Source organism: Oncorhynchus mykiss, chromosome 5 (assembly GCF_013265735.2).
Source record: "Oncorhynchus mykiss isolate Arlee chromosome 5, USDA_OmykA_1.1, whole genome shotgun sequence".
In the NCBI taxonomy this organism is placed as follows: Eukaryota; Metazoa; Chordata; class Actinopteri; order Salmoniformes; family Salmonidae; genus Oncorhynchus; species Oncorhynchus mykiss.
Genome location: NC_048569.1, coordinates 88,312,419 through 88,334,365, shown reverse-complemented (window position 1 = coordinate 88,334,365; position 21,947 = coordinate 88,312,419). Strand labels below are relative to the sequence as shown.

The 21,947-nt window shown below is 44.8% G+C and overlaps 1 protein-coding gene across 2 annotated transcripts in view; it reads left to right on the top strand.

Annotated features, from left to right (window-relative positions):
- The window catches only part of ap1m3 (adaptor related protein complex 1 subunit mu 3), a 42,161-nt gene that overhangs the window by 13,723 nt on the left and 6,491 nt on the right, over nt 1–21,947 (top strand). For both annotated transcript variants that reach the window (XM_036978660.1, XM_036978661.1), the window contains exons 4-9: nt 150–280; nt 9,667–9,814; nt 12,284–12,410; nt 17,477–17,619; nt 17,703–17,774; nt 18,050–18,208. In XM_036978660.1, the coding sequence (XP_036834555.1) occupies nt 150–280; nt 9,667–9,814; nt 12,284–12,410; nt 17,477–17,619; nt 17,703–17,774; nt 18,050–18,208 (780 nt within the window). The remainder of the gene's footprint in view (nt 1–149; nt 281–9,666; nt 9,815–12,283; nt 12,411–17,476; nt 17,620–17,702; nt 17,775–18,049; nt 18,209–21,947) is intronic.

Sequence of the window (21,947 nt, the reverse complement as noted above, 5' to 3'; positions counted from 1 at the left end):
TCCTTTAAACTGAGTTTAAATGTATTTGGCTAAGGTGTATGTAAACCTCCGACTTGAACTGTACCTACTGGAGTACACTGCTTGTATCCAACCAATTGAATATTGTATTGATCCTGTATTAAGTTGTCTGTCTGTGTGCCCATCTGTAGGTGTTTAAGGAGTACTTTAAGGAGCTGGAGGAGGAGAGTATCCGTGACAACTTTGTGACGGTGTATGAGCTGATGGACGAGGTCATGGACTTTGGCTTCCCTCAGACCACAGACAGCAAGATCCTGCAAGAGTGGGTATTAGACTGAGTACCAGTCAATCAATACTGCAGTCTGTCTTGGAAGGCTTGGCTTGACATTTCAGACTGTAATACAGGGGCAGTACTAAAACATACTACCAAACTGACTGATATCCAACAGACTGATATCCAACATACTACCAAACTTGCTGATATCCAACAGAGTGATATCCAACAGACTACCAAACATACTGATATTCAACAGACTAAAATTCAACATACTACCAAACTGACTGATTTCCAGCTGACTGATTTCCAGCTGACTGATATCTAACACATCAAATGAAATCAAATCAAATTTATTTATATAGCCCTTCGTACATCAGCTGATATCTCAAAGTGCTGTACAGAAACCCAGCCTAAAACCCCAAACAGCAAGCAATGCAGGTGTAGAAGCACGGTGGCTAGGAAAAGCTCGAAAAGGCCAAAACCTAGGAAGAAACCTAGAGAGGAACCAGGCTATGTGGGGTGGCCAGTCCTCTTCTGGCTGTGCCGGGTGGAGATTATAACAAAACATGGCTAAGATGTTCAAATGTTCATAAATGATCAGCATGGTCGAATAATAATAAGGCAGAACAGTTGAAACTGGAGCAGCAGCACAGCCAGGTGGACTGGGGACAGCAAGGAGTCATCATGTCAGGTATTCCTGGGGCATGGTCCTAGGGCTCAGGTCCTCCGAGAGAGAGAAAGAAAGAGAGAATTAGAGAGAGCATATGTGGGATGGCCAGTCCTCTTCTGGCTGTGCCGGGTGGAGATTATAACAGAACATGGCCAAGATGTTAAAATGTTCATAAATGATCAGCATGGTCGAATAATAATAAGGCAGAACAGTTGAAACTGGAGCAGCAGCACAGCCAGGTGGACTGGGGACAGCAAGGAGTCATCATGTCAGGTAGTCCTGGGGCATGGTCCTAGGGCTCAGGTCCTCTGAGAGAGAGAAAGAGAGAAGGAGAGAATTAGAGAACGCACACTTAGATTCACACAGGACACCGAATAGGACAGGAGAAGTACTCCAGATATAACAAACTGACCCTAGCCCCCCGACACATAAACTACTGCAGCATAAATACTGGAGGCTGAGACAGGAGGGGTCAGGAGACACTGTGGCCCACTCCGAGGACACCCCCGGACAGGGCCAAACAGGAAGGATATAACCCCACCCACTTTGCCAAAGCACAGCCCCCACACCACTAGAGGGATATCTTCAGCCACCAACTTACCATCCTGAGACAAGGCTGAGTATAGCCCACAAAGACCTCCGCCAACCCAGACAGGATGACCACATCAGTGACTCAACCCACTCAGGTGACGCACCCCCTCCAGGGACGGCATGAGAGAGCCCCAGTAAAGCCAGTGACTCAGCCCCTGTAATAGGGTTAGAGGCAGAGAATCCCAGTGGAAAGAGGGGAACCGGCCAGGCAGAGACAGCAAGGGTGGTTCGTTGCTCCAGAGCCTTTCCGTTCACCCTCCCACTCCTGGGCCAGACTACACTCAATCATATGACCCACTGAAGAGATGAGTCTTCAGTAGAGACTTAAAGGTTGAGACCGAGTTTGCGTCTCTGACATGGGTAGGCAGACCGTTCCATAAAAATTGAGCTCTATAGGAGAAGGCCCTGCCTCCAGCTGTTTGCTTAAAAATTCTAGGGACAATTAGGAGGCCTGCGTCTTGTGACCGTAGCGTACGTGTAGGTATGTACGGCAGGACCAAATCAGAGAGATAGGTAGGAGCAAGCCCATGTAATGCTTTGTAGGTTAGCAGTAAAACCTTGAAATCAGCCCTTGCTTTGACAGGAAGCCAGTGTAGAGAGGCTAGCACTGGAGTAATATGATCAAATTTTTTGGTTCTAGTCAGGATTCTAGCAGCCGTATTTAGCACTAACTGAAGTTTATTTAGTGCTTTATCCGGGTAGCCGGAAAGTAGAGCATTGCAGTAGTCTAACCTGGAAGTGACAAAAGCATGGATGAATTTTTCTGCATCATTTTTGGACAGAAAGTTCCTGATTTTTGCAATGTTACGTAGATGGAAAAAAGCTGTCCTTGAAATGGTCTTGATATGTTCTTCAAAAGAGAGATCAGGGTCCAGAGTAACGCCGAGGTCCTTCACAGTTTTATTTGAGACGACTGTACAACCATTAAGATTAATTGTCAGATTCAACAGAAGATCTCTTTGTTTCTTGGGACCTAGAACAAGCATCTCTGTTTTGTCCGAGTTTAAAAGTAGAAAGTTTGCAGCCATCCACTTCCTTATGTCTGAAACACATTCTTCTAGCAAGGGCAATTTTGGGGCTTCACCATGTTTAATTGAAATGTACAGCTGTGTGTCATCCGCATAGCAGTGAAAGTTAACATTATGTTTTCGAATAACATCCCCAAGAGGTAAAATATATAGTGAAAACAATAGTGGTCCTAAAACGGGACCTTGAGGAACACCGAAACATACTACCTAACAGACTGATATGCAGCAGACTGATATGCAGCAGACTGATATGTAGCAGACTGATATAGAGCAGACTGATATCCTGCAGACTGATATCCAGCTGACTGATTTCCAGCTGACTGATATCCAGCTGACTGATATCCAACATACTACCTAACAGACTGATATCCAGCAGACTGATATCCAGCAGACTGATATCCAGCAGACTGATATCCTGCAGACTGATATCCTGCAGACTGATATCCAGCAGACTGATATCCAACAGACTACCAAACTTACTGATATTCAACAGACTGATATCCAAAATAGTACCAAACTGACTGATGTCCAGCTGACTGATATCCAGCTGACTGATATCCAACATACAGTGGGGCAAAAAAGTATTTAGTCAGCCACCAATTGTGCAAGTTCTCCCACTTAAAAAGATGAGAGGCCTGTAATTTTCATCATAGGTACACTTCAACTATGACAGACAAAATAAGAAAAAAAATCTTGAAAATTACATTGTAGGATTTTTAATGAATTTATTTGCAAATTATGGTGGAAAATAAGTATTTGGTCAATATCAAAAGTTTCTCAATACTTTGCTATATACCCTTTTGTTGGCAATGACAGAGGTCAAACGTTTTCTGTAAGTCTTCACAAGGTTTTCACACACTGTTGCTGGCATTTTGGCCCATTCCTCCATGCAGATCTCCTCTAGAGCAGTGATGTTTTGGGGCTGTTGCTGGGCAACATGGACTTTCAACTCCCTCCAAAGATTTTCTATGGGGTTGAGATCTGGAGACTGGCTAGGCCACTCCAGGACCTTGAAATGCTTCTTACGAAGCCACTCCTTCTTTGCCCGGGCGGTGTGTTTGGGATCATTGTCATGCTGAAAGACCCAGCCACGTATCATCTTCAATGCCCTTGCTGATGGAAGGAGGTTTTCACTCAAAATCTCACGATACATGGCCCCATTCATTCTTTCCTTTACACGGATCAGTCGTCCTGGTCCCTTTGCAGAAAAACAGCCCCAAAGCATGATGTTTCCACCCCCATGCTTCACAGTAGGTATGGTGTTCTTTTTTTAAATTTTACCCCTTTTTCTCCCCAATTTCGTGGTATCCAATTGTTGTAGTAGTATCTTGTCTCATTGCTACAACTCCCGTACGGGCTCGGGAGAGACGAAGGTTGAATGTCATGCGTCCTCCGATACACAACCCAACCAGCCATACTGCTTCTTAACACAGCGCTCATCCAACCCGGAAGCCAGCCGCACCAATGTGTCGGAGGCTACACCGTGCACCTGGCAACCTTGGCTAGCGCGCACTGCGCCCGGCCCGCCACAGGAGTCGCTGGTGCGCGATGAGACAAGGAGATCCCTACCGACCAATCCCTCCCTAACCCGGACGACGCTAGGCCAATTGTGCATCGCCCCACGGACCTCCCGGTCGCGGCCGGTTACGACAGAGCCTGGGCGCGAACCCAGGGACTCTGATGGCACAGCTGGCGCTGCAGTACAGCGCCCTTAACCACTGCGCCACCCGGGAGGAGGGTATGGTGTTCTTTGGATGCAACTCTTGTCCTCCAAACAAGACGAGTTGAGTTTTTATCAAAAAGTTATATTTTGGTTTCATCTGACCATATGACATTCTCCCAATCTTCTTCTGGATCATCCAAATGCTCTCTAGCAAACTTCAGACGGGCCTGGACATGTACTGGCTTAAGCAGGGGGACACGTCTGGCACTGCAGGATTTGAGTCCCTGGCAGCGTAGTGTGTTACTGATGGTAGGCTTTGTTACTTTGGTCCCAGCTCTCTGCAGGTCATTCACTAGGTCCCCCCGTGTGGTTCTGGGATTTTTGCTCACCATTCTTGTGATAATTTTGACCCCACGGGGTGAGATCTTGCGTGGAGCCCCAGATCGAGGGAGATTATCAGTGGTCTTGTATGTCTTCCATTTCCTAATAATTGCTCCCACAGTTGATTTCTTCAAACCAAGCTGCTTACCTATTGCAGATTCAGTATTCCCAGCCTGGTGCAGGTCTACAATTTTGTTTCTGGTGTCCTTTGACAGCTCTTTGGTCTTGGCCATAGTGGAGTTTGGAGTGTGACTGTTTGAGGTTGTGGACAGGTGTCTTTTATACTGATAACAAGTTCAAACAGGTGCCATTAATACAGGTAACGAGTGGAGGACAGAGGAGCCTCTTAAAGAAGAAGTTACAGGTCTGTGAGAGCCAGAAATCTTGCTTGTTTGTAGGTGACCAAATACTTATTTTACACCATAATTTGCAAATAAATTCATTAAAAATCCTACAATGGAATTTTCTGGATTTTTTTTCTCATTTTGTCTGTCATAGTTGAAGTGTACCTATGATGAAAATTACAGGCCTCTCTCATCTTTTTAAGTGGGAGAACTTGTACAATTGGTGGCTGACTAAATACTTTTTTGCCCCACTGTACTACCTAACAGACTGATATCCAGCAGACTGATAACCTGCAGACTGATATCCAACTGACTAATATCCAACAGACTACCATACTTACTGATGTCCAGCTGACTGATGTCCAGCTGACTGATGTCCAACATAGTACCAAACTGACTGATGTCCAGCTGACTGATGTCCAACATAGTACCAAACTGACTGATGTCCAGCTGACTGATGTCCAGCATAGTACCAAACTGACTGATGTCCAGCTGACTGATATCCAACATAGTACCAAACTGACTGATGTCCAGCTGACTGATGTCCAACATAGTACCAAACTGACTGATGTCCAACATAGTACCAAACTGACTGATGTCCAGCTGACTGATGTCCAACATAGTACCAAACTGACTGATGTCCAGCTGACTGATATCCAACATAGTACCAAACTGACTGATGTCCAGCTGACTGATATCCAACATAGTACCAAACTGACTGATGTCCAGCTGACTGATGTCCAGCTGACTGATATCTAACAGACTGATATCCAACATAGTACCAAACTGACTGATATCCAGCAGACTTATTTCTAGCTGACTGATTTCCAGCTGACTGATATCCAACAGACTGATATCCAACATAGTACCAAACTGACTTATATCCAGCTGACTGATATCCAACAGACTACCACAGTGCTATGTAAACTACAGTATGTAGGATCCAAACGCTTTAGCTTGTTAACAATAGTTTATTTTTGTGTTTTCTACAACATACTACCAAACTGACTTATATCCAACAGACTGATATCCAACATAGTACCAAACTGACTGATTTCCAGCTGACTTATTTCTAGCTGACTGATTTCCAGCTGACTGATATCCAACAGACTGCTATCCAACAGACTACCACAGTGCTATGTAAACTACAGTATATAGGGTCCACATGCTTTAGCTTATTAAAAATACTTTATTTTGGGGTTTTCTTCTCTGCTAAAGAGTGAGTGGAGTCAGTTAGTCAACACCTCTGTCTGCACACCTTTCAACTAGATGGCGTGCCAGCATACTTGCATCCAGGCTAGTGACAGTATACAATAGCCTACAGGATTCAGAGGGTTTAGCTCTTTAACAGGAATTTGTTTTCCTGTTTTGCTCCTGGGAAAGGTGCCATGTTCTGACAGAAGGTTCAGCATTCACTTAATTAGGGCCAGGCTACCACGGTAACGGGCTAAATATGTCTCCTTAATTACATCTTCTTACACTTACAATTGAAAGCCTGCTTGTAACATCATACTATAATTGAGTATTTTCATAATTGCTCAGGCAGACTGTTTACTGTGATAATATGGTGACTGTCTGGTGTAGACGTGAAGATTTTGCCCTGAGGTTTGGTGAGGCCTTTATCAGTGTGTCTATGTTGTCTGTGTCCATGGGCCTGAATAGGGCTGATCATCGCTAGACTGTCTTCCATTGAGACACACACACACACACACACACACATACATACACACACACACACACACACACAATACCACCGTCAGCTGGCTGCACTCGACACTCCAGACAGACGAGCTCTGTTCCGATCATCGTTTTGCCAAGGAGACCCCCCCACCCCACCTCATCCCGGCGTTCTTCCATCCTCGCCCTCTTCTCCCCCAATTAGGCTCTTCCACAACCCCCCCCCCCCCCTTAAAACACTACCCACCTGACCTGCCAACCATTCCCTTGTCTTCCCCTGTGTGAGACAATGAGTGTGTTTGTGTGTGTTGTTTCGTAGTATGACTGACATGACATTCTTATGCTAATCTGTCGATTTACCGCCAACTCTGCTCTCGGATAGACTCATTAGCATTTCTGAGAAGAATCAGGACCAAACCAAACAAGCCCGCTTGTCTTTCATCTCTTTCCACTCTCTGTGAGTCGTGGTGAGGTGTTGAGATGAAATGATCTCCCTGCTTGAGGTGGGGTTATCGTAAAACACAGTGCAGTGGTGAAATCAAACAGTGTTTTGTAATGTCTTGGTCAATTTTGGGGGTCATCTTTCGGTGCCTGTGCAGTGTGCAGACACACATTTTGAGCCATGCTAGCGTCTTATCATCTGAGTGATAGGGGGTTTCTCAGACGAGCCCAGAGAAGGTTTAGTGGAGGAGAGGGGGTTTCTCAGACGAGCCCAGAGAAGGTTTAGTGGAGGAGAGGGGGTTTCTCAGACGAGCCCAGAGAAGGTTTAGTGGAGGACAGAGTTTCACAGACGAGCCCAGGGAAGGTTTAGTGGAGGAGAGGGGGTTTCTCAGACGAGCCCAGAGAAGGTTTAGTGGAGGACAGAGTTTCACAGACGAGCCCAGGGAAGGTTTAGTGGAGGAGAGGGGGTTTCTCAGACGAGCCCAGAGAAGGTTTAGTGGAGGAGAGGGGGTTTCTCAGACGAGCCCAGAGAAGGTTTAGTAGAGGACAGGGCTTCTCAGACGAGCCCAGAGAAGGTTTAGTGGAGGAGAGGGGGTTTCTCAGACGAGCCCAGGGAAGGTTTAGTGGAGGAGAGGGGGTTTCTCAGACGAGCCCAGAGAAGGTTTAGTGGAGGAGAGGGGGTTTCTCAGACGATCCCAGAGAAAGTTTAGTGGAGGAGAAGGGGTTTCTCAGACGAGCCCAGAGAAGGTTTAGTAGAGGACGGGGTTTCTCAGACGAGCCCAGAGAAGGTTTAGTAGAAGACAGGGTTTCTCAGACGAGCCCAGAGAAGGTTTAGTAGAGGACGGGGTTTCTCAGACGATCCCAGGGAAGGTTTAGTGGAGGAGAGGGGGTTTCTCAGACGAGCCCAGAGAAGGTTTAGTGGAGGAGAGGGGGTTTCTCAGACGAGCCCAGAGAAGGTTTAGTGGAGGAGAGGGGGTTTCTCAGACGAGCCCAGAGAAGGTTTAGTAGAGGACGGGGTTTCTCAGACGATCCCAGGGAAGGTTTAGTGGAGGAGAGGGGGTTTCTCAGACGAGCCCAGAGAAGGTTTAGTGGAGGAGAGAAATTCGGCAAGCATCAGAAGGGTCCATGATGGAGAATGGATCAATCTGTCTCATTACCCCAGGGGGAGCTTAGAGAGATGCAGGCAGAAGAGATCTATCAGGGGGGATTACAGGTGTGTGTGTGTGTGTGTGTGTGTGTGTGTGTGTGTGTGTGTGTGTGTGTGTGTGTGTGTGTGTGTGTGTATTTGAGGAAGTAGATGGTGTTGCTGTCTGTCACCTGGTTGTTTGTCAGTGAGATATAAAGAGAGGCAAAGGCAGGTGTTCCACAGATGGTCACGCTTGCATACTGGAGGAACATCATCTCCCTCCTACCCACACCCCATCTCATCCCTTCAGACACCCAGTCCTCCCTGGAGGACAACAAGCCTCTCTCAGAACAGTATATCTCTGCCTGTTGTACAACTCAGCACTGCAGCATACGTTACTGATAGTACAGCCAGTAGGAGACGATAGTCATACAAGGTCTGCTGTGTTTAAAGGCACAATGGGATCGGGCTAGTGACATGTAACCACTCTCGTGGAGCTATGGGTGCAAGGCCTGACAGTCTATGAGGTCAACTTGATTGCTTTTAGCAATTGTAGATTGTACCGATTTAATGAGCACACGATGTACTTCAGGTACAAAATAATGATTTGCACTCAAGAGTTTAGTTTAGCGCAGTCTGAGTCTTTTCGTTACAATTACAATGTAAACCCCCTTGTTCCAATTACAACCATGGTTACCGAGCTCACAACCCAAGACAAATCCTTTCAATAATCTATCTACTCCAGTCAAGAGGTTTATTCAAATGAACTTTCTATTCAGGGGTATCATAAGCTCTTTCATCAATAATGAATAAATACAAGGTATGATATCACCTAGAAAACAAATATCTTCATAAAATAACTTCCGCTGTCCTTCCAAGAGTTTCTTTTCATCTTGTGCTTGCTCCTCTGTTCTTGCACCTAAGTGGAAAGTGAGGTAGCGATGCCTGTATTTGTCCCCCTCTGAACAAGCCTACATGGTATCTGTCCTCTCTCCTCTCCCCCTCTCTTCTGTCTCCTATCCTCTCTGCTCTCCCCTCTCCCCTCTCCCCTCTCCCCTCTCTCCTCTCTCCTCTCCCCTATCCCCCCTCTCTTCTGTCCCCTCTCTGCTCTCCCCGGTCCCTCTGTCCCTCTCTCCTCTCCCCCTCTCGTCTGTCCCCTCTCTTCTGTCCCCTCTCTGCTCTCCCCGGTCCCTCTGTCCCTCTCTCTCCTCTCCCCTCTCTCTCCTCTCCCCTCTCTCCCCTCTCTCCCTCTCTTCTGTCCCCTCTCTGCTCTCCCCGGTCCCTCTGTCCCTCTCTCCTCTCTCCTCTCCCCTCTTCCCTCTCTCCCCTCTCTCCCCTCTCTCCTCTCCCCCTCTCTTCTGTCCCCTCTCTGCTCTCCCCGGTCCCTCTGTCCCTCTCCCCTCTCCCCTCTCTCCCCTCTCTCCTCTCCCCCTCTCTTCTGTCCCCTCTCTGCTCTCCCCGGTCCCTCTGTCCCTCTCTCCTATCCCCTCTCCTGTCCCCCTCTCTGCAGGTACATCACCCAACAGGGTCACAAGCTGGATGTGGGCGCCCCTCGCCCCCCCGCCACCGTCACCAACGCTGTGTCCTGGAGGTCGGAGGGCATCAAGTACAGGAAGAACGAGGTGTTCATGGACGTCATCGAGTCCGTCAACTTACTGGTGAGAAGCCTCTTTAATGGGATCTCGTTTGGTTACTATTCTACCTGTTGACAGTGAAGATAAAGTCATGGCAACTCTAAAGTAAGAAACTGCTCAATAGAAAAACAGGGGACACCTCTAGTAAACAATAATTATTAAAGAACACTAGCCAAGCCATAAGTTTCCACACATCTTTTAACCCTTTGAATGTGTGATCTATCTGTATAGAGTACAGACTGTACACTATACTGTATATGGCTTGTACTCAGCAATAACCTGCTGATGTCGGGTGACAGTGACTAGTTGGGACAGTAGTATGATTATAAAACAGCTGGTCTGGCTTTGTGTGGCGTAACTGATTTGTGTGTAAGGTAAGACGAACAGACAATAGATTAAAGGCCCAGTGCAGTCAAAAACTAGAATTACCTGTGTTTTATATACACTGCCGTTCAAAAGTTTGGGGTCACTTAGAAATGTCCTTGTTTTTGAAAGAAAAGCACATTTTTTGTCCATTAAAATAACATTGAATTGATGAGAAATACAGTGTAGACATGTTATGTTGTAAATGACTATTGCAGCTGTAAACGGCTGATTTTTAATGGAATATCTACATAGGTGTACAGGGCCCATTATCAGCAACCATCACTCCTGTGTTCCAATGGTACGTTGTGTTAGCTAATCCAAGTTTATCATTTTAAGGCTAATTGATCATTAGAAAACCCTTTTGCAATTATGTTAACACAGCTGAAAACTGTTGTCCTGATTTAAAGAAGCAATAAAACTGGCCTTTTTTAGACTAGATGAGTATCTGGAGCATCAGCATTTGTGGGTTCGATTACAGGCTCAAAATGGCCAGAAACAAATTACTTTCTTCTGAAACTCGTCAGTCTATTCTTGTTCTGAGAAATGAAAGCTATTCCATGCGAGAAATTGGCAAGAAACTGAAGATCTCGTACAATGCTGTGTACTACTACCTTCACAGAACAGCGCAAACTGGCTCTAACCAGAATAGAAAGCGGAGTGGGAGGCCCCGGTGCACATATGAGCAAGAGGACAAGTACATTAGTGTCTAGTGTGAGAAACAGATGCCTCACAAGTCCTTCTTTTAAAAACAAGGACATTTCTAAGTGACCCCAAACTTTTGAAAGGTAGTGTATATTTCCACACTATGAGGTTGGAATGAAAATGATGATAATGCCCTTTAGTGGAAGAGCTCTTTGAAAAGACCGCCTTAATTTTCAGCTTGTTTTAGTGGGATGAAGCTTTGGCCTGCCTGGTGACATCACCAGGCGGTAAATTAGTAAATAGACTATTAACAAAGAGTTCCAAAACTCTCTGCCAATAACAGCTAGTTTAGAGTTTAAAAGTATATTATTGTCACGTACACCTGATAGGTGAATTGAAATGTGTTGTTTTAGAGGGTCAGCCATAGTACGGCACCCCTGGAGCAAATTAGGGTTAAGTGCTTTGCTCAAGGGCACATCAACAGGTTTTTCACCTTGTCGGCTCGGGTATTTGAATCAGCAACCTTTTGGTTACTGCCCCAATGCTCTAACGCAAGGCCACCTGTTGCGCTACCCCCTCCCCACTCACACCACTCCCAGACAGCCCTAGCATAAAATGTTGCTTGAGAAATTGCTCTTTGTTAAGAAGCAGTTTTTTTTCTCTTTTTGACCATTTTAAATTAAAACAATCCCGGTAAGGTACTTCATTGTTACCCAGAAATGATTTTGAGATAAAAATGGCTGCATTGGGCCTTTAACCTAAACCAGGAAATTGTTGAGTAAAGGTAAACATTCCCAGGTAAAGAGTACATAGTCACACCCTTTACTGTACATACCGTTTACTGTATACCAATGATGGGCAACTTTGATGGAGGTGGGGGCCACAAAGAAACGTATCTCATCATGAGGGGCCGCAGTGGGTCTGTGTACCCAGGATAGATACATTTTTGTTCAAATTTGATTTCTAATAGTTGGATATATATTTAGAGTGATCATTTTCTAGAATGGACAGGCCAAGAAACAAGGTCAGGTTTACAGTAAGCTGTATGAGAAGGTTCTTCCAGACACCGTTTCTCCACTTCCTTGAATCGAAAATGTGAGGAAATGATTTCCGATTTCCTGTCTTACAACAATCCTCCGGTTTCTGTGCTAACGTTGTTACACCGGGACACCCATGTGGCCACAACCTTTTGGTTTGGCATGTAACCAGCCCCCTGAGCCCCTGATGTATCCCAGGGGTCACAGACAGAGACATGGCTGATAACTGATTGTAAGGAAGAGCAGGTCTGATGGGCCTCTATTGCCACATTATCATTCAACTGGACAGCTAGATCTCTGAGCTCCCTTTTTGTGACAAGCCACTTTATCATCTTCAGTCTGAAACACCTTACTTAACCTCATATAAACCTGCAATCCTTGGTTCCTCCTGGTCAAAATCAGAGTTTTTGTGATGAATATTCTTTGCTGTCTGTAACCCTCCCTGTAGGTGAGTGCTACCGGCAGTGTCCTGCGTAGTGAGATCGTGGGCAGCATCAAGCTCAAGGTGGTCCTGTCTGGGATGCCTGAACTCAGACTGGGCCTCAACGACAAAGTGCTCTTTGAAATCACAGGACGTGAGTATAAACACCTACAGTATAATGTCTGTACACCGTAGCCGTGGGAAGTAGGGGTGCTGAGTTGCTGCAGTACCCCCCGCCCCCCACAATACATTTAAATAATGTTTCCAAAATTGAATAATTACTCCTGTCTGAACACTGACTGAATCTGCCCAGCACATGAACCAAATGTTTATTTATTTTGTATTTTATTTAACATTTATTTAACTAGGCAAGTCAGTTACCAAAAGACAAAAGGCCTCCTGTGGGGATGGGGCCTGGGATTAAAGATGTAAATAAATACAATATAAATATAGGACAAAACACACATCACAACAAGAGAGACAACACAACACTACATAAAGAGAGACATAACACATGACAACACAGCATGGTAGCAACACAACATAACAACAACATGGTAGCAACACAGCATGGTAGCAACACAACATAACAACAACATGGTAGCAACACAGCATGGTAGCAGCACAAACCATGGCACAAACATTATTGGGCACATACAACAGCACAAAGGGCAAGAAGGTAGAGACAACAATACATCACACAAAGCAGCCACAACTGTCAGTAAGAGTGTCCATGATTGAATCTGATTCCAAATAAACAGTTTGTTGCATTTTGGCCATAGAAATAGAATCCATGGAACCCAGCTAGCACATAACGTTCTGAAAACGATATGTTTCTTACAGCTTGGTGAGAGCCTGGTTGCCCAATGGTTATTTTGCATACAACCTTCCCATAATGTTTCCTACAGATTTCGTCATGGTTTTTTTTAAAGTAATGTTCTCAAATTGTTCAGAGAACGTTAAGAAACAACGTTCTTCTGTTGGAATTTCAGTATTTCAGCATAACATTTTCTGCAGGTTTCTTCACGATTCCATTTAAAGTCCTGTTCTCAGAACATTAAGAAAACGTCAGTAAAATTCAAAGAACGTTCTAAGAATGCTATTTAAAAACATATGCAGTCCATTTCGTTCTCAGCATCAACAAAACTCTCTCTATCCTCAATCTTGTTAAGTGTGTTCAGATGTGTTGGCCACACCAGATCTTAATGAGTGCTTGTTTCCTTTGAAATGGGGTCTGTTTGAATAGACAAAAATGAACAGCTATGTAATGAGTTCAGAAAACATGGCAGGCTAGCTCCATTCTAGTGGCACAGTGAACTAATTCCATGTATAGAGAGCAGAAGATAAAAAAAGAGATGTGTTTGCATAATTCATGTGTCCTATCTGTGCTTGGAGTTAAAAAAAACGTTAAACTAAGCTAGCAGTGTTATCAAAAGTCTCATTGAAACATACTCAGAATGTTATTTAATTACCTTCAAATAACCTAGCATTTTTGTTCTTGGGACGTTAATAAAACCACCAAGGAAAATTTTAAGGGCACCATAGAATTGTTTTCTCAGAACCTCCCTACAACCTAAAAATGTACATTCCCAAAACAGGCTACATTTTCACTTCTATTCAACGTTTAAGAAAAAGTTCAGTTTTAACTTACAAAAAACGTATGGCTTCATTCCCAGAACCAATGGGAAACCAAAAATGTACATTCCCACTTCCAAGGAACCAAATGTGCTAGCTTGGAAGGGTTTTGGAATCTCACTCTGGTAATTTGAAATTTTTATTTATTTATTTAATTTTACCCCCTTTTTCTCCCCAATTTCGTGGTATCCAATTGTTTAGTAGCTACTATCTTGTCTCATCGCTACAGCTCCCGTACAGGCTCGGGAGAGACGAAGGTTGAAAGTCATGCATCCTCCGAAACACAACCCAATCAAGCCGCACTGCTTCTTAACACAGTGCGCATCCAACACGAAAGCCAGCCGCACCAATGTGTCGGAGGAAACACTGTGCACCTGGCAACCTTGGTTAGCGCGCACTGCGCCCGGCCCGCCACAGGAGTCGCTGGTGCGCGATGAGACAAGGATATCCCTACCGGTCAAACCCTCCCTAACCCGGACGACGCTAGGCCAATTGTGCGTCGCCCCACGGACCTCCCGGTCACGGCTGGTTACGACAGAGCCAGAGTCTCTGGTGGCACAGCTGGCGCTGCAGTACAGCGCCCTTAACCACTGCGCCACCCAGGAGGCTCACTCTGGTAATTTGACTGGTAAACTCATGGGTATGCTCAAAATGGCTGTCAGTTCTAACTTGAATGGGCACTTCATGTATTCTATTTCTCTACTCTGTCAGTGAATAGTTAAAGGACTTTCACAAATGTCTAAATACAATTGCAGGAAGTATGTTTAGAAAGTGAATGGCTACTGCTGAAAATAGAAGATTAGTTTGTCAGTAGAAGCTACCAGTTTTTTTTCTTCTCAACAACTCAGACGAACAGCACTGTTTTTCAAAGTAGCTCTGGCCTCTCTTGAGACCATCACCGGTACGGTGAGAAGCCTAGGTTATGCACATTCATGCTATCTTCATCACTGGGTGAGTCTGTGCCACTGGACAGTTGATTCAGTAGCTTACTGTAGCCTATAATATTGATATATTGTTTCCCTTATTTTTATTGGCCCTGAGCCAGGTCAAGACCAAGGCCCGGTTTCTCAAAAGCATTTTAAAACTAAATTCATTTTAGAACCATAGAATCCCAGAATGACATGAAATGCGTTTATAAAAGACCATATTTTCCAGACCCTCCTAAAAATGCTTCTTCTTAACTAGGCAAATACGATGATAGAATACGTTATTATAAAGGGATTTTTATACACCCAACTCAATATCTTCTCGTGGCTATGCTGTACACAGTATACACACAGACTGACTCACAAGTACACAGACACACACCAAAAGGTAAGGACAATCATAGCCGGGACAAGATCCCCAACCCAAATAATTGGACACTTCATCTCTGGAGAGATGTGGTCACAGATAATATGGACAATTACCTTCCATGCCCAAATCCTCACCCTTCAATATCTTAGTTTGTTCCCAATCCTGCCCAACTAACTCCATACCCCCTGCCTCCCATCCCTACCTACACCCCTCTGCCTCCACCGCCCCCATTCTCTGTCCCTGGTCTCCCCCCTCATCTGCCCTGGTTGTGGGGCGTCTGGTGGATTACTCTTCCCTGGTCTAGCCCCGGTGCTAATCCCTCCCCCAGGCTACTGCTGCTGTCGGCAGATGAAAGATGGACGGCTCCTCACATGCAGCCTACGGCCTGGAAGTATGGTGGCATGTCTGGAATGGAAAAAGAAAAGTACTCCTACAAATAATGGATAGATAAACAAGAGAATGCAAAATGGGCTTCTGCACTCTCCCTATTGGGGCGGCAGGTAGCGTAGTGGTTACAGCGTTGGAAAGTTGCAAGATCTAATCCCCGAGCTGACAAGGTAAAAATCTGTCATTCTGCCCCTGAATAAGGCAGTTAACCCACTCTTCCTAGGCCGTCATTGAAAATAATAATTTGTTCTTAACTGACTTGCCTAGTTAAATAAATAAAAAAAATAATCAAATTGCAGCAGGTAGCTTATGCTGGGCCAGTAACCCGAAGGTTGCTGGATTGAATCCTCGAGCTGACAAGGTAAAACATCTGTCATTCTGCCCCCGAGGAAGGCAGTTAACCCACTGTTCCCCAGGCACCATAGGTGTGTTTTAAGGCCCCCCCCCCCCTGCACCTCTCTGATCCACAGGGGTAGGGTTAAATGCAGAAGACACATTTCAGTTGAATACATTCAGTTGGACAACTGACTAAGTATCCCCCTTTCTCTTTCCCATAATCAGAGAAAGAAGTGACATTAACTATTCTCCCAAATTGTGTATTGCACTTTGTTTTTGCATAACATAAGTATGCCCTCGAGGGATCCTACTAAAATCCTGAATTTGGGACAAGTAATTTTGAACCATAAAGGTGTGTTTTGATTACGAAGTCATCTTTATTAATGTCTGTCCTGGCTTGCTACATTGTAAACAGCCTTGTGTGGGTGAAACAGCACCCTCTTCTGGTCAAAGTATGTTAATGTCACTCCACATGAAGAAGATACTGTTGGAGAGTCAGGGCTGTCAAATTTGGGTATAGGGAAATCATGCTAATGATACATACAGGAAAGAAAATCACATGAGCTTACAGGGAGAGTTTTGAAGTAGGCTTTGAGAGATATGAGAGCTGAAACAGATCAAATTGTGAAAACGAATAAAGCACGGGATTCATTTCTGTGATATGGACACATGACTGTTCTGTTGCCTTGTTAGGGAGATAGTGAACCACAGGGGACAGTGTGATAACCTAAACCCTTCTACATCTGGCATCTCTCTCTCCCTCCACCCCCTTAGAGCCTGAACATGACTGTGCCTCCTTTTTGACCGTTCCACAATCTCTCAGTAATGATGCTACTAGGGGGACCATACTTACAGTATACTGGGGAGAGTAGCGCTTCAAAGGGCTAACCTGCTGGGATGTCATGATCTGATAGGCCTGCTAGGTCTCTGATCTCCAAAGACTAGACGCTAGCTCTCCCTGGAGGATGGGGCTTTACATTGAAATGTCACACACACACACACACACACACTCGGTCAAACTCAGTCACCTTGGTGTGGACAGGGTTCATTCTACCTGGGTTCATGTGGGGCCCAGAGTCATTAAGAACTTTTAACAGCAGCTCTGCTGGGCCTTTTTCTATGTGTTCAGGAAAACAACGGGAACATTAGGCTTGCTCACCACAGTACACAGCCACATTGCCAGGTCATTGTTTTCTAACCCACTCCTGAAGTGGATGTTCTTCCAAAACGTTCTCTTACAACAGCTATGATCGATTGAACTCTTTATAAAGTATCTACGAAGAAGAAGCCGTGGTGTGTTTTCTGATCAGGAAGGATGACAATGGAACCTACAGGATACTTTTTATTTAGTATCTGAGGCATATAAGACGGTACAGTATTTGAACTGAGACTGGAAAACTTCTATGGACTGCTATGGATATTTCGCACTGATCCAATGTGCACCTGTCAGGCGCTGTCTATTAGGACATAGCCGTACAATAACCCCTCCCCCTTACCTGTCCTGTCAGGCGTTGTGTATTAGGACATAGCCGTACAATAACCCCTCCCCCTTACCTGTCCTGTCAGGAGAGAAAAGTAAGACGGTAGAGCTGGAGGATGTCAAGTTCCATCAATGTGTCCGTCTGTCCCGCTTCGAGAACGACCGCACCATCTCCTTCATCCCCCCTGACGGAGAGTCCGAGCTCATGTCCTACCGCCTCAACACCACGGTCAGCAGAACACACACACACTCTTTCTCACACACATCTCCTTTGCTCCATGTTAACCTTCTCTCCTCTCCTCTGTCTGCCAGGTGAAGCCTCTGATATGGATTGAGAGTGTGATTGAGAAGTTCTCCCACAGCCGAGTGGAGATCAAGGTTAAGGTAAAGGATGTCCACCATCATCCGCTGTGTTTTAGCATGGCTCCAACGTTGGCTTTCCTATGAACCCTGGCTGCAATGTGGGACAATGTTTGGGTTGGGACTGTTTCCTCAACCTTTAACTTTAGATGCTATGAGTTAATCATTGAGCAAGGAAGTCTTCATACAATAACCTCTGTGTTTCTTCTTAATGACTGTATCCTTTCTTTCCATCACTAGCATTGCACGTCTCTGCTGGTAACCCTGTGACCGTTTGACCTTTCACCTCCACCCTACAGGCCAGGAGTCAGTTTAAGAGTCGCTCCACTGCCAACAATGTGGCCATCATGGTACCTGTGCCCAGCGATGCCGACTCGCCCAAATTCAAGACGAGCACAGGCAGCTGCAAGTATCTTCCCGAGAAGAGCGTGGTGCAGTGGAACATCAAGTCCTTCCCTGTAAGTAGCTAACGTCACTGAGATTAACTAAACATTACTACACTGAACAAAAATGTAAAGTGTTGGTCTCATGTTTCATGAGCTGAAATAAAAGATCCCAGAAATGTGTCATTCCCACAAAAAGCTAATTTCTCTCATATTTTGTGCACAAATTTGTTTGCATCCCTGTTAGTGAGCATTTCTCCTTTGCCAAGATAACATCCACCTGACAGGTGTGGCATATCAAGAAGCTGATGAAACAGGATCCTTACACAGGTGCACCTTGTACCGGGGACAATAAAATGCCACTCTAAAATGTGCAGTTTTGTCACACAACACAATGTCACCGATGTCTCAAGTTTTGAGGGAGCGTGCAATTTGCATGGTGACTGCAGGAATGTCCACCAGAGCTGTTGCCAGAGAATTTAATGTTAATTTCTCTACCATAAGCTGCCACCAACTTCTGAGGCCCATTGTGAGGCCCATTTTTTTTTAAAGGTATCTGTGACCAACCGATGCATATCTGTATTCCCAGTCATGTGAAATCCATAGATTATGGTCTAATGAATTCATTTAAATTAACTGATTTCCTCATATGAACTGTAACTCAGTAAAAATCAATTGCTGCATGTTGGTTTTTATATTTTTGTTCTGTATAATAATAACATATTGTAGATGGCAGTTAAGTCAATGCCTCCCTGTTAGTGGGTCATCTGCTACAGTATGGTAATATTACCATAGCATAGGTCCTGTGTGGCTTAGTCGGTAGAGCATGGTGCTTGAAATACAAAGGGTCGTGGGTTCGATTCCTGCTGGGACCACCCATACATAGAATGTATGCATCTGCTATATTATTGTAACAGTAGCCATGTGTTTAAGATACTATTTTGTTCAATCCACCCTCACACAGTTGTACTCTTCAAAACCATACTATGAGTAATCATTGACCAGGGGCAGCTGGTGGGAGGAGCTATTGGAGGACAGGCTCATTTGAATGGCTGGAATGGAGTGAATGGAACGGAGTCAAACGCGGTTTCCATATGCCGTTCCATTGATTCCATTCCAGGCATTACAATGAGCCCGTCTTCCTCCTATAGCTCCTCACACCAGCCTTCTCTGTTATTGGCTAAATAGTAACTAAATGGTAAACATGCGGTCTTATCCATTAACAGATTCTGAAGGCTACAGTATTCTCACAGGAAGCAGCACATTTTCTAATAACATGTTTTTACACAGCCACCAGAAGAATCACGGGGAGGTTAGACAAGTTATGTCTGATAACAGCTAGAGGAAACACTTCACATTGATAAAGACTGACAAGCATACTTTACTCAACCCCATGGCCTAACTATTACATTCAGCATGACTCTGTCAACTCTCTCTGCTGCTGTAAACCCACATCCTTCCTGCCTCTGAGAAACAAGAGAGCCGCATGGACAGTTTAAACAAATAACTGTGTGTGGAGGTGGCATTGGTGGTGTGTCGCAGGAGACTGTGTTTATTAAAAACAAAAAACAATGTTTTAAGTGAGAAGTAGGCATTGGTCTGAAGCTGAAAAAGAAAGGAAATTCACATGAGCACCACAATGACTATTCCACCCATGCTCTACCAAGGTTTTCCAGCACACAGCTTTGACCTAGTACAGCAGCTATGTTGGTATTGTACTTCAAACTATGTGTTGGCAGGTTGCTTGGGATTCAAACCTTCTCAAACAGCCTAATTCATACTCTTAGAGGAGGTGCCGCCATTCAGGTCCTCTTGTAGTTGTTTACCTAACAAGGAAGTCCTGTGCACTTGATGTATCCTGCATCAGTACAGACGTGAGGAGTGTTTTAATATGACTGCATGGCCTAGCTAGCTTTATTGTGATAAGATCAGGTAGCGAGGGGTTTGGCTTCAACAGGCCATTTGTTCGGTTTACAGTGCTATAAAGTACACTCTATATACAAAAGTATGTGGACACTCCTTCAAATTAGTGGACTCGGCTACTTCCGGCACACTCGTTGCTAACAGGTGTATAAAATCGAGCACACCACCATGCAATCTCCACAGACAAACATTTGGCAGTAGAATGGCCTTACTGAAGAGCTCAGTGACTTTCAATGTGGCACCGTCATAGGATGCAACCTTTCCAACAAGTCAGTTGGTCAAATTTCTGCCCTGCTAGAGCTGCCCCGGTCAACTGTAAGTGCTGTTGTTGTGAAGTGGAAACGTCTAGGAGCAACAACAGCTCAGACGTGAAGTGGTAGACCACACACGCTCACAGAACGGGACCGCCGAGTGCTGAAGCAACACTCGCTCCCGAGTTCCAAACTGCCACTGGAAGTAACGTCAGCACAAAAACTGTTCGTCGGGAGCTTTGTGAAATGGGTTTCCATGGCCGAGCAGCCGCACACAAGCCTAAGATCACCATGCGTCGGCTGGAGTGGTGCAAACCTCGCCGCCATTGGACTCTGTAGTAGTGGAAATGCGTCTTCTGGATTGATGATTCACGCTTCATCATCTGGCAGTCTGACAGACAAATCTGGGTTTGGCGGATGCCAGGAAAACACTACCTGGCTGAATGCATAGTGCCAACTGTAATGTTTGGTGGAGGAAGAATAATGGTCTGGGTTGTTTATCATGGTTCGGGCTAGGCCCCTTAGTTCCAGTGAAGGGAAATCTTAACGCTACAGCACACAATAACATTCTACACGATTCTGTGCTTCCAACTTTGTGGCAAAAGTTTGGAGAAGGCCCTTTCCTGTTTCAGCATGACAATGCCCCCATGCACAAAGCGAGGTCCATACAGAAATGTTTTGTTGAGATCGGTGTGGAAGAACTTGACTGGCCTGCACAGAGCCCTGAACCTCAACCCCATCAAACACCTTTGGGATGAATTGGAACGCCGACTGCGAGCCAGGCCTAATTTCCATTTAGGGCTTCCACTAGATGTCAACCGTCTTTAGAAACTTGAATGATGCTTCTATTGTGTTGTGGGGCTGAATAAGAGCTGAGTCGGTTTACTGGCAGAGAGCCATTTCCTGGTCACGTGCATTTCACATGATATCGACCTGCGTTCCATGGCTTCACTAGACACAAAGGAATTCTCCGGTTGGAACTTTATTAAAGATTTATGATAACACCCTAAAGATTGATTCTATACTTAGTTTGAAATGTTTCTTTGACCTGTAATATAACTTTTTGAAGTTTTTGTCCAAAGTTATGCTGGACCTGCACGAGCGTTTGGATATGTGTACCTAACGCCCTAACAAAAGTAGCTACTTGGAAATAAATAATGGACATTATCGAACAAATCAAGCATTTATTGTTGAACTAGGATTCCTGGGAGTGCATTCTGATGAAGATCATCAAAGGTAAGGGAATATTTATCATGTGATTTCTGGTTTCTTTTGACTCCAACATGGTGGAAAATTGTATTTATTTTCTGAGCGCCGTCTCAGATTATTGCATGGTTTGCTTTTTCCGTAAAGTTTTTTTGAAATCTGACACAGCGGTTGCATTAAGGAGAGGTATATCTATAATTCCATGTGTATAACTTGTATTATCATCTACATTTATAATGAGTATTTTTGTTGAATCGATGTGGCTACGCAAAATAATTGGATGTTTTTGGAACTAGTGAATGTAACGCGCCAATGTAAACTCCGATTTTTTAAAATAAATATGAACTTTATCAAACAAAACATACATGTATTGTGTAACATGAAGTCCTATGAGTTTCATCTGATGAAGATCATCAAAGGTTAATGATTCATTT